The sequence below is a fragment of the Pieris rapae genome, chromosome 9 (genome assembly GCF_905147795.1).
Source record: "Pieris rapae chromosome 9, ilPieRapa1.1, whole genome shotgun sequence".
Lineage (NCBI taxonomy): Eukaryota > Metazoa > Arthropoda > Insecta > Lepidoptera > Pieridae > Pieris > Pieris rapae.
This window is the reverse complement of record NC_059517.1, coordinates 4,500,437-4,513,273: the sequence shown is the minus strand read 5'-3', so window position 1 is coordinate 4,513,273 and position 12,837 is coordinate 4,500,437. Positions and strand designations below refer to the sequence as shown.

At 32.4% G+C, this 12,837-nt stretch overlaps 4 protein-coding genes across 4 annotated transcripts; 1 reads left to right on the top strand and 3 right to left on the bottom strand.

Annotated features, from left to right (window-relative positions):
• Window positions 1-300: 300 nt before the first annotated feature.
• Window positions 301-1,443, bottom strand: LOC110998465 (thyrostimulin alpha-2 subunit). Its single transcript, XM_022267133.2, has 3 exons — window positions 1,325-1,443; window positions 939-1,105; window positions 301-670 (listed from the first exon to the last, which is right to left on the bottom strand). Exons 1-3 carry the CDS (start codon window positions 1,410-1,412, stop codon window positions 578-580), a joined length of 348 nt encoding a protein of 115 aa, XP_022122825.1. The 5' UTR covers window positions 1,413-1,443; the 3' UTR covers window positions 301-577.
• A 1,103-nt stretch (window positions 1,444-2,546) lies between these two features.
• Window positions 2,547-5,018, top strand: LOC110998451 (tetratricopeptide repeat protein 8). Its single transcript, XM_045629514.1, has 5 exons — window positions 2,547-2,816; window positions 3,081-3,329; window positions 3,409-3,833; window positions 4,061-4,235; window positions 4,887-5,018. The coding sequence occupies exons 1-5, from the start codon at window positions 2,547-2,549 to the stop codon at window positions 5,016-5,018; spliced, it is 1,251 nt and encodes a 416-aa protein (XP_045485470.1).
• Window positions 5,019-5,030: 12 nt separating this feature from the next.
• Window positions 5,031-7,361, bottom strand: LOC110998452 (cytoplasmic dynein 2 light intermediate chain 1). Its single transcript, XM_022267120.2, has 4 exons — window positions 7,229-7,361; window positions 6,515-6,866; window positions 6,076-6,326; window positions 5,031-5,219 (listed from the first exon to the last, which is right to left on the bottom strand). The coding sequence occupies exons 1-4, from the start codon at window positions 7,331-7,333 to the stop codon at window positions 5,031-5,033; spliced, it is 897 nt and encodes a 298-aa protein (XP_022122812.2). The 5' UTR covers window positions 7,334-7,361.
• Window positions 7,362-8,897: 1,536 nt separating this feature from the next.
• LOC110998460 (menin) lies at window positions 8,898-12,707 on the bottom strand. Its single transcript, XM_022267127.2, has 5 exons — window positions 11,993-12,707; window positions 11,563-11,788; window positions 11,065-11,362; window positions 10,602-10,751; window positions 8,898-10,507 (listed from the first exon to the last, which is right to left on the bottom strand). Exons 1-5 carry the CDS (start codon window positions 12,545-12,547, stop codon window positions 10,036-10,038), a joined length of 1,701 nt encoding a protein of 566 aa, XP_022122819.1. The 5' UTR covers window positions 12,548-12,707; the 3' UTR covers window positions 8,898-10,035.
• Window positions 12,708-12,837: the final 130 nt, after the last annotated feature.

Genomic DNA, 12,837 nt, shown 5'->3' with positions numbered 1-12,837 from the left:
GCGCCAAATATTGCTAAAAGAGACTTGAGACTTTTAATGTGGCGATTTATGCTATTAAGTTCATGTTTTTAGGTCGAAAGTAGGTGGTAAGGAAGAAAAAAAGAAAGTAGTAGTAGAAGTAATTAGGTCGAAAACAGAATACATCCGAATTCTCTTTATCGGTCGTAGGATAGTCTCTATCAATACACTATCTAGCTAACTTTAAGCCAAAGTTTTCACAAATGCATAATTGTACATTGATTGATTGATTGGTATATCAATTCAAAAAGCAATTAATTTTATTAAACATTTATTCCTGTCCTTGTCTGCTAAATTAAGATCCGATATGTCTACTATATTTAAACGGCGTAATCATTAATCCATAATGCACACAATCATCGAGCACTCGTATGTTAATGCAGGAAAGACGTAAGCGAATAAATTTCAACCTGCGTACCTAACTACGTTGAAACATTATACCTATGAAATATTGTTTAAGTACTGGTAAAAAGTTACACTTTAACTTAATAACTTAAACGTTATGTGTTCCTATTTGGTCTCGCTTTTAAAGTGAAACTGAATGAGGTAATCGACGCGACTATTCCTTTTGACAATGATAGCAAGCACACGAAAGAGCAGATTTAAATATTAAATTCCTTTCTCCGTCCAAACAAAGCACCTTCGCCGGTACCTGTAACCAAGTCACATTATTTCAATTACATAAAATATTAATACCTGAAAATATTATGTATTACCGAAGATTTTTTAACTGGAGATAGAAAATATTGTATTTAAAATTTAATATATTGTGTGCGATATAGATACCTACCGGTATCTAGTATTCCTCGCATACTCTCTTGTTTATTTCCAACGATCACTATCACCACTGCTTTCATACTTCATAGATTAAAGATGACATTACTTGATGACATTTTAAGCTGTTAAACAAGTAAACTTACATCCTCGGCTTCCATTATATTACAGCATTGTCCCAGTGAAGTGACGGGGTGTCGTTTGAATCCCAGCATGATACTTGGCAAAGACCACGACTCACAAAATCCACGGCATGCATTCGTTGTGATTTTAAACTCTAAGCAATCCGGAATACTAATTGTTCTTGTATGGCCTATAAAATAGTATTTAATGAAATTTGATCTCTTGTGGGAATCCTAAACTGTTGTTTATGTAATTTTAACCACAGTTTAGGGTTCAACTTGATTGAAAATGGATACAGTGTACACAAAAAAATTCAACAAAATCTACCCAAAACCTCAGCGCAGGGTGGAAGTGATCAGTAAACACGGAAAACATACAGATTTGTATATGTATATACAGCATAGTTTACCGATTCGATGGCATCCTGGCTTTTTCCATGATTCAGCAGCAAGCAAGTTACTAAACAAAAATGTAAATAAACAGCTTTGTAAGAGCATTTTGCTGTTACTTCTTGTACGTCCTTCGTTACGTTAAGTCAACAGTGTTGAATACACTTAAGAATCTGTCTTTTATATCAAACTTTTCGATATACGAGCAGGTGTTGACAACGACGGGTTTTTTTTATTATAGAATTAGGTCATCCTATACCATGCATAGGTACACAGGTATTTTAATATTATTTAACAAAAAACAACAAAAACAGATTTAGAAATGATAAGAAGTACCACTATTTAGTATGGAATTAGTGAAAATAAAATGTTATAATATATAGTTCTTATTACAAAAATTCTTTTAAAAGTACCTTATAAATCTTGAATGATTTAAAATATGATTTAATCGTACAGTTTTAACATTTTGATTTTTACTAAAGTTGATCATCTCTGGCTGAGACAGTAATTATTTTTCAACTCATAAATTTGTCTAACTCAATGTCGGGTAAATGTAGCGGAAGATGGGAAAGATAATGAGGTGTTTTTAAAAAAAACCTTTGACGCAGAACACTTAATTCTTTAACAATAGATAGATTTCATAAATTATAACATAGTATATAGGATTATTAGTAGTTCGACCTTTTTCGGAGTTGTTTCTTCGAAATAAGTATCTTTAAAAAAATCCAAGTTTTTATGCATTAGGTATTGGCGAGCTAAAAAATATGGCTACGGTAATAATATTAAAATAATCTGCTGGCTTTCATAACGTTATTTAGTTTGTTAAACATTTTAGTGGAAATAAATCTCAATAAAATGAATATATTATGTTTGTCTCGCAGTTTAATATTTGATCCTATAATTATTGTTTTAATATTGACAAATAACCAATAATAATTAAAGTGTTTAATAATTTTATAAATCTGAAGAAAAAATGACATTTAAATTGTGTTGTAAATGTTAACACTAAAATGGTTCTCTTTTGCATAACGCAATTCATTATGGATTATGCAAAACTATCACAAATAGTCACCCCTCCTAATACGTATTTCCGAATACGTTGAATTACGAATAACCCTGTATTTGTTTCATACGTCGATACGTCTAAGAGGAAAACGTTTTGATTATGATTAAGCATATTGAATAGGTACTTATTACCATGGCAACGCATTCAAACATACTATTGTTCCAATTTGAAACACCATGGAAATTGAATACAGAATTTTAAATCTTTATAAAACAAAGCAATACCACAGATGTATTAAACTTTCTGAAAATGTGACCAAAAACGTTAATAATAAGTTTGTGGAATTTATTCGAATGCGAGCTATGACAGTGCAGGCGAAAATAGCAGGAAATGGATACGAGGAGGTTGAATTTTATGCACATAACGATGATTTAATAAATACTGGTATAGCGAAAACTTCGAGACCAGGAACATCATTTCAAAGAGAAATAAAAACTGCTAATAACGTATGTATAATTATTTTTGTTTAATCCTACAATTTTATAGGCACTCAAACATGTATGGTGTATCCTAAATCAATATGTCTGTAAGTGATAAGTAAGTTTTCATATAGCGTACCTACAACCAAAGTAAAAATCTGCTATATGTGCAGCACATTCTATTTTTCCTAGCTTTTATAGAAATATATCAGTGAAATCAAACAATGCTTATCTGCGATAACACAGTGTGAAGATGTTGATCTCCCAAAAAGCGACTTGTTACTCTTTCAGCAAGAGCGAAGATTAGCAACAACTACACTTGGGTCTAGGACAGGAACGGCTGGTCGATGTCGAACTGCCCATTCCGCTCTACTTACAGCTTCTCGTCTCTCTAGAGCTGCAACTGCTGCAGCGGCAGGTTCAACCTATTCCGACGCCCCTGTAATCCTCAGATTTATTTCTGAAGATGACAAATATTTCTTGCCTGCAGCGAAAACTTTGTTTGAATATATATTTTATTGTGAAAGTAATGTTCGCAAGGTAACAAATATTATATATTTTAATGAGCACCAAAAACGACCTATGAACTAAGAAGTCAGTTTCTTAACAAATTTTTCAGGCAATAGAAGTAATATTTCAAGTCAAAAAACTCGACGAAAAACACGATTGGTGGTGGAGTTACTCATTAGCACGATGTTATTATGCTCTTGGAATGCATAGAAATACTGAAGACTGTTTAAGACGATCATTAAAGCAACATAAACACATTTCGGTTTATTTACGTTTGGTAGCTATGTACGTTAATCTTAACCAGCCTCTTTCAGCACTAGATGTTTGTAAACAAGGTTTGTCAGTTTTCCACGAATATACTCCACTGTTACTGGAGGAAGCAAGAATTCATGAGATGATGGGTAACTCAGCCGTAGCAGTTAAATACTATAGAATGGTTGCACTGCAAAATCCATCGAACATGGAAGCCGTAGCTAATATAGCCATGTATAATTTCTATAATGATCAACCAGAAATTGCGCTAAGATATTATAGGTATGTGTAAGTAAGATATCATGACCACATCGTTTTCCGTCATTATATATAGGTATATGCGTACATATTAAAACTGTTGATATTATTTTCACATGCAATGTTATTGCATATGGTTTCAGCCGACGTGAAACATTAAAGCTGACGGTACAAAAGGTTAACCAATTTTCCAACAAATCAGACGTATTAAGGTCCCTTGGGTACGCTATATCACAGAAATTTGGTTTCAGGCGAATCTTGGCTACTCATTTGCCCGGACCAGAAATTTACAACAATTTGGGATTGTGTTGTTTGTACTGCAATCAATGGGACCTCATTATTCCATGTTTTAGACAAGCCCTCTATTTTTCAACAAGTTTGGAAGCGCGATCTAACATTTGGTTCAATCTTGCGCATGTTTCTTTTGTAAGTGGATTCTAAAATTTTTATAGGAATATTTCTATTCGGATATTTTTATATGACAGAGAACAAACGGCCCGGCTTACCTGGACACTCACATTACCAGAAGTCAATCAATATGTCAACGCCTAGTATACCGATGTTAGCTGAAGCTTTAAGGAGAGTGTCTTCGAAGAGAGGAGTATTTTTAGCGAAAACCACGCAAACTTGTTTCTGGATTTAGTCGACAAGACACTTTATAGCATGGTTTCGATTTCAAACACAAGTATGCAAGAGCGTTAAATCAAGGGTGGGATTTATATTGTGGTTGAAATAGTTCACCGACTCTTACTCACTTTTAAATAATTATAATCCTTTTGTTTGTAAGATACAGAAGACTGATTTCGGTTCCATCCCAAGCGTGGTGAACTTAGAAATAGGTCACTTAAAGCCTCTAACTATTCAATTTAATTTTTCTCATATTAAAACAGCAATGGAGTGGAAGTTTTTACTCGCAACTTGTAAAGGTTTATTTTGCAGGGTCTGTTTAGTAAGCGGGAGTAGACTTAGACATTCTCACCATAAGACCATATTGCTACTTTATACAGCTAGGAAGGCTGCCAAACGCCTGTCTACACTACAGTATATTATAAATAACCTATTTTTGTATTTTAACAGGCTTCTGGTGATTTAATTCTAGCTCGTCGCTGTTTACAAAACAGTTTAGCGATCACTGAGCATCCCCTCGCGCAGAAAGCTCTCCTATCGCTGAATTCTAGAGTGAAACCACAAAACAAGGAGGTTCTTTAATAAAAACATATTTTATGTTAAACAAGATAAATGCTCTTTAATGGAAGAATCTAAATATTGTAGATTAAGTAATTCTTCACACTTCAATGCTGCTAACGAATCCAATATGGGTTCAGGGTGGGTACGTTGTACCTCTGAGTAATTACTTTTGATTGTTACTGTCGGTTCCAACGATATTTTTGAAATATAACGCGCTTTTATCTGTAAAAAAATACTTACTAATAAATGAAGAAATTATTGAAAAGATTTTTATTTATCTGTAAACTTAGACTCGTGAACTAAAGTTCAGTATATATACTAAGTATTATTTGCAAATACATACTTCTTTGGAAAGCAGTAACAAAACACAGCTCGAATTGTTTTCGCATCACGTCGACGCCGTCTGCGCGTTAAAGCGTCGAATTTTGTGATGATGGTAAAAATATGTACATAATTATAAGAACTTAATGATTTTCTCTATCATAGCTTGTACCTAGGGACTATATTTTTTTATACAACAGAGGCCAGACAGACTGGAGGCTCTCCTGATATAAGGTGACACCGCTCACTTCACTTGCCGCCAATGGGCTTTCTCACTTCAATGCAATGAGTCATTGTAATACGTAGATATAATAAAGCGATTCTGTCTAATTATCACAAAGCATAAATAATACCTATCCCAATGTTATGTTACAATACATGTGTGTTTTTTTTCATAATAAATAATATCAGAAGATTTCTATAAATTCTTCGTTACACATTTATTGTAGTTTACATTTTGATATGTATATTCTCACTTAGCCTTGACTAGTTTTAAGACTCGATAAAGCTCTAATTTTTCTGTTATTCTCCAATTCAGCATCACTACCCCACTACCCAAATTTTTATTGCCATTAAAGTATATAAAAACGATTAAAGACGACACTGCTTACATTTACACAAGAAACTGGTTACATTTGTATAATACTGGTTACGTAGGTACCTCTTACAACCGGAATTTCCCTTTCTCGACAGACGCAGCGGGTGATATAGTACCATATTCCAAAAATTATAAGTAATTTTAACGCAATAAAAATACCTGATCCAGATTTGCCGGGGACACACCAATATTTTCCCAGCTGTCACTACCCTTTGGTATTATAAGAGGCTTTATGTAATTTGTATTTTTATCCTTCAAAGATATACCTTTACCAAACCCCATTCCATAAAACATATCCTTAGCTTTCTTTACTAAAGGTGCCTCATTTAGGGAATAAAATATAAGATGTGCCTTATATAATAATGCAACACTTCTTAAGGTTGTGCAAATCAGTTTTTTCAGTTCAGATTCTGAAAAAAAATGTTTGGTATTAGAAAACCAATAATTTTAGAGATACTTCCCCAAATTACTTATCTACTATGTATAACGAAGCGCCTCAGATCGTCGGATCTAGAGATAGATTATTCCAATAAGTACCTGCTTATCTTTTATATTGTATTGCTTGAAAAAAGGTATAATGTTAACTCTTCGTACGTACCTATGTTTTTAAAAAGATCATAGTTTCCTCCTATAATTACTAATTCCGGTGACGTATCTGGATTCTTGTAATTATTTGCAATCGTTTCCAGGCTAATTTCTAAGACGTTCCATAAACTCCTGCTTTTATTTAAGTCAATCATAATACAAAAATAAAAATTATGTTCTACCGGAACTGCAGTAAGCGCTTCTTTCATCATTTCCAATTTACCTCCGTACTCCCATACATGGCATATAGTTTTTTCAATTCCATGTTTTTGAATTGACTTTCTTCCAAAAGAATATTCCAGCACCAACGTCTCACGTGGGGCTTCATTTTTTTCAAGAAAAGTATTTATTAAAGACGATTTTCCCTGCATAAAAGCATAGAATAGAAGGAGGAAGTAACGCACCTCCAAAGGAATGTGGGTTACATATTTGGCTTCCACTGATATTTAAAGCACGATGAACGCCTGCTGCAGCTACTAACCCTATACAATTTTCGTTTTGCCACGAATAGAAATCCGATGCTGTGATATATAACTAAGACCTATACACCATATGCTTCAAACAATATTACAGCGGCGTAAATAAAATAATAACAAATAAAATAGGTTGTACTTGTGTACTGGACACTAGGATATTAATACATTTTAGATTCTATTATATTAGATTTATATACTATTCTCTTTACTTCATAAGATTCTTACTTCAAAAATAATTCATAGATACTTACCACATTTTTACTTCCAACTATTATAATAGTACTAGAGGAACTATTTCTCTTCAATTCAGTATATGAATTCTTTACTAATTGTGATGCTATTTCTGGAATTGACATAATTTAAAATACACACAATGTACAAAAATCGTACCTTATTGATATTCTTAGTAGCACAACTATTCAACTTAATGGTTGTTTGATTGGTTACCAAGCAACGAAATCAGGAAATAGTATTTTATCTACCCTGTCCAACTGGATAACATACAATTATTTTGTTTATAAGAATTTTTGTTATTTAATTCCCAACTTGAATTCGACTGTTTATAAAAAGTGAATACCAATAAAGTGTTCGTTTTGGTAGTAATAAATAAGCCTCTTAGACATCCCTACATTTATAAATTATAATATCACATTCTTGTTTACGAGAATGTACAATATAGGTCGACATCATTTATGTTCGTTATAGATAACATGATATTGTGTCACTTAGTTTGAAGAGCCAGGGAGCTCCGGCTCAGGGGTGACAACAGTACTCAATGTTCTCCAGTTGCAAGCGGTGCTCCGAAGTGAATTACCGTCTTGCCTTGCTGACCACACCAAACTTTTTGGAGGCTAACTTAGCTTTTCCCTCCAAGTGACCGTCGTTCGATATGCCATGTGTTTCATTCATTTGAACAACAACCGACATCAAACTTTACTCACATATTATAAAAGTTTTTGTAAATCAACGATTATAATCGATCGATAATTTTTAATTTCGTATAGGCGAGAATAAAACAAAAAATGTTTTATTAATTTTATTACTTTGAATTGCTATACACTAAGAATTTACAACGTTGACATTATTTAACCAAAATTCTATATTTTTACTGATATAATCAGTGTTGAAGGTTTGTGTATGAAAGTTTTGGGATCCAAAATAAACGGCCTTATTATATACCTAAGTGAGAAGTTAGTATGTAGATTTAGGGCCTGTTTCACAATGTCCGGATAAGTTCCAAATAAGCTATTTATTACTTATTGGTAGGATAAATAATATTTTTGCGTTTCACGACTGTCAGAGAGCGCTATACGTCATGAAATGCGAAGTATCTTATTTGGAACTTTTATCTTTCGAATAATTTATGTGTTGCAGAGCTATTTGGCACTTTATCCATACATTGTGAAACAGGCCCTTAAAGTACCGAACTGACTAATATATTATAATAATAATAAGGCCAATAGTGTTTACTAATTAATTTTAATTTTAGAGGTTTTGTATTACCTATGTTAATCAACTGGCAATACAATTATACAAATGGAGATACTACCTACTATAAGTATCCTACAATGCAGTAACAAATATCTGAAAGCTATAAAAATATTATATTATATGAAAATCGTTTTCATTTTCAATACATTTCCTGAGTTTGAACTAACAGTTATAATTGTAAAGCTAAACAATATAATTCTAGAATAGTCTATAAATATCATACATAAACCAGTCTCTCATAATAAAACATATAAATATTATCATCTTAGTTTAATCATAATAATCTTATGTGTATATGTGAGAGAAGAAATAAAGATTATTAATTATTAATAAAAAAAACGAAAAAAACCGTTAAAATAAACAATAATGTGTTATGGAATGTGTTCCACTGCAAAAGCATGTGTTAAAAAACTACAAAGCCTTTTTTTAATTTTTGTGTGTCAAAATAACTTTCAATTTTGCTAATAGTAATTTGCGTTATCACTACCCGATAACGCAAATTAAAATTAGCGAACACTATGAGCGTGGTGTGTAAGTTACTCATTTAGAATCATAAGTACAGATATCAGAATACAAGTATACAAGAAATTGGGACGGAGCTAGGTAACAACTTAAAACAGAGATAGCTCTTAGTTAGAATACTTAAGAAGCACTTGTTTTAGGTAGGTCCTTAGGCCACTCTAAACAAAATACTGGGAATTAAATGTTAATATTTCGCCATTAGTGACAAAAAAAAAATCGCTGGGTAGGTAAGCATTATCAAACTAAACAAAGAAATTATTTATAATATGACATAAGTCACGTCAAATTTTATTGATAGCATTGAATAAAAATAAACATGTCTTCATATAAATTATGTTATATTTACAACAATAAAAATATAAGATCATTTTCTCTTAAGCCTCATTGAAAACTTAGTCAAATTTAAAATTCCAACATAAGAAAATTTACTCAAAGCTTCATTAACGACATTTCTTTAAATATAATGTAAACAGACATCCACTACGTAGAGTTAAATTTGCACATCAATTTAAATAAGTTATAGTCTAATAAGGAAATTTAAATTGATAAGAGTTTGACTCTATACCAGAAACCTAAGTAACATCTACAATTTAACAAAAATCTCACAACACTTAAATTTTAGTTAAATGCAGGCTATTTTGTACTTAGAGTATTGTAACTTATAATTATATAGTATCTAATAAAAAATAAAATTCATCTCTTTAAAGTACAATTGATTCAAGAATTTTCTATTCACATACTTATACACAGCTTGGGGGAGCCAAAAACTTCATTTACTTTTCATATATATATATATATATATATATATACCAAACTAAACCACCAGTTGTAGGTAAATCTAAGCAAGAATACCTACTTTTTTAAAATATATATAATTACAAGACATACTCATGTATGTATACATTGTTTGTATTGTGTCACAGGCTGATCATAGAATTAATCAATACATGAAATATAGCCAACAATATTAAATGGTATGGCCAGATCAATGAATAATCAAATATTTAATGAAATGATGAATACTAGGATTAGGCCCACAAATAATTTATCGCTCCCGACGAGCTCGTTTAGCTCGTCCCGCGGAACCACTATTCTGTTCTTCATCATCACGCCGTTGTGTTTGGGGCCGTTGAAGTTGGCTTTGAGCAGTCAATTGCAATTGCAAGGCGTGAGTGTTTAATCGCTCTGCAAGCAACAAGGGCTTTAGAGCAGCCATTTTGTGACTGTAAAGTGTCACCCGAGGCCTGCTGTTAACTGCTGCCGTCAATTGTTCTCGAACCGTCATTTCTACGTTTGAAGCATCATTCCAACTATCATTGCTGCCAGTTGAATTATTTTCACTTTGTGTAGGTACATCCTCACCAATATGGTTGTTATCAGTATTGCAAACAATGTTGACTTGAGCCCTCACCTCGGAATCGAATTTTGATATGGTGCTTACAAGAGGTTTAGCCCAACCAATATGAAGAATTGGTGTCTGGCTGCCTTCCTCCCATTTACAGATGCCATCATAAAATCTGTGGTTAAAATGTAGTTATTAATCAAATCTATTATTACAACCTAATTTAGTAACATCATTCAAGAACATCATTCAGCAGTTTTTGACTTTACCTCAATAAAGATGCAAAACACTCAGGATCCTTTAAGATTGACCTTGCAGAATGCCCAGAACTTTCAGCCTTCATTAACTGTGGTATTAACTCATTTGCTATTTCTGCAAATTCTTTATAAATTTCTTCATCATCACGGGAATAATTGTAACTAAAAAAAATTGAATCTTACTATATTTATAACTTCCTTACTTGATTATATTAACAATACTACAGAAATAGGAAGATATAATTTAGTAGTTATAGTTAATACACCCTATATTATGTAGGATTATTGTTGTGGGAATTAATTTGGATTTCTATCGAATTAGTAGTAACTGTTAAGATAGAAAAATGTAGAATAAATAAATAAAATAAATTTAAAGTATAATGTTGAGCTTGTTGAACCTTTTATAAATTATTAAACTTTTAAGTTGGATTTAATTATTATTAAAAAAATGAAAGCCACTAATATTAATACAAACTGTCTGATAACATCTCCTGCACAGGCCCAAGCATGAAAAGCTTCTTTGTACATCTTATGGCGGTGGTAGTAACCACCTTGAAATGTATATGGATAAACATGACGATCATCATAGTGACTTCTAGATGAACGGATTGCTTGTAGATAGAGTGCTGTAGAGTCAGGTTTTGGGGTATTTGGTTTTGTGTCTATGGTTTCTTTGAAAATGCATTGCTTAGATTCATCAGGATAATTTGATAACATATGCTCTTCTAAGTCAGCAAGATTCCCCAAAGCCATAGGGTATGTGTCCAGATGACCTGGAATTTTTGAAAACATATCTTTGGATTTAGCTGACAAAATGCTGTTAATATTTTGGCAAAATGTATCTACATCTGTGTGCATCTGTTTGTAGACAGATCTAGGGTATTATGCTCCACCATAATATGACATTGCATGTGATAAATAAATTTCTGCTTTTATATTATTAATTTTTTCATAATTCCTAATAAAAATATACCTTTGTCATACAGTAGCCATAGAAGTTTATACTGCATTAGAGAAACTTCATGGACATCAATGGTCGGAGTTAAAGTGGGGTTGACAGATGAGACTAAAGCTGCAAGTTCCATAACTCTAGTACATATTACTGGTTTGCCAGCCACATACAGCCAAGAATGTGCAAGAACACCATCTCCTACAGATCTTCCTCTTTTATCTTCATTACCTTTACCATGCCAAGTTACCTATAAGCAAATAATACTTAATTACTTAAACCTAAACATTCCAAGTTGAACTCAAACTTTATTTAATGTTTCTATCTCATAAAGTGTAAAAAATATTTATTTTTTTAATTGGCACTGCAGCTTTGTTAATTCGCAAATGTATACAATTGATTTATATAAATTTAAAAGGATGTACTACAGGGAAGTTTGTACTATAAATTATACCTCAGCTGTTTCTTTCCCACCTTTCCCAAAGACCACCCATGCATGATCTTCAGAGAGAGCAAGGTGTACATCATTTTTACCTAATACTTGACAGGCAGCTGTAACTGCAAATGCAACACCAAAACAATCCAACTTATTTCCTGTCAAAAAACTATATATTGACTGAAGGTGTGCTCTATCTTTATAGTAACTACGTGTTAACGAGTTCCAAACGACATCTGCAACTCGTTTTACTAATTCTCGTGTTGAATATTCGCCGCCTAGCAATTTTGCATCCACGCCACATTTCATCAAAGTAGTAAATTGTTCGTAAAGAGTCTTTACTTCATCCCATGTTATTGAGGGAAACTTCATTTTGAATTTATTGTTACCTAGATTTACATCTTTATCGCTTGCTTTGATATTAGTAAGATTATTTTCTACTGCTCCAATCACAATTGAGAAAAGGGACAAATCTGGTTCCTTCTCCGAACGCAACTGTTCTTCAAATAGTTCACACACCTTCTGAATGCTATCAATAGGAAAAAAATGTTTGTATTCTAAAAGCAAGCTCATTGTTAGATTTTTACATTATTTAATGCTTTTTCAAACACTAACTAGCAGGTAAAATGTTGTGGCCAAATGTTTACTTAGTTTGTAATAATACTAAGTGGATAAACAAGCCGGCTTAAAATGTGACAAGATAGACAATACTATAGTAATTCGTAGTACATCTACAATCTACATACTGTATTTTAATTAATCTATAATATACTCGAGAATAGAAGCCACAGACCACTCTCGTTAAATATTTAAAGTTACGCCCTCTTAAGTTGCGCCCCTTAACTACAACGATATATATGTCG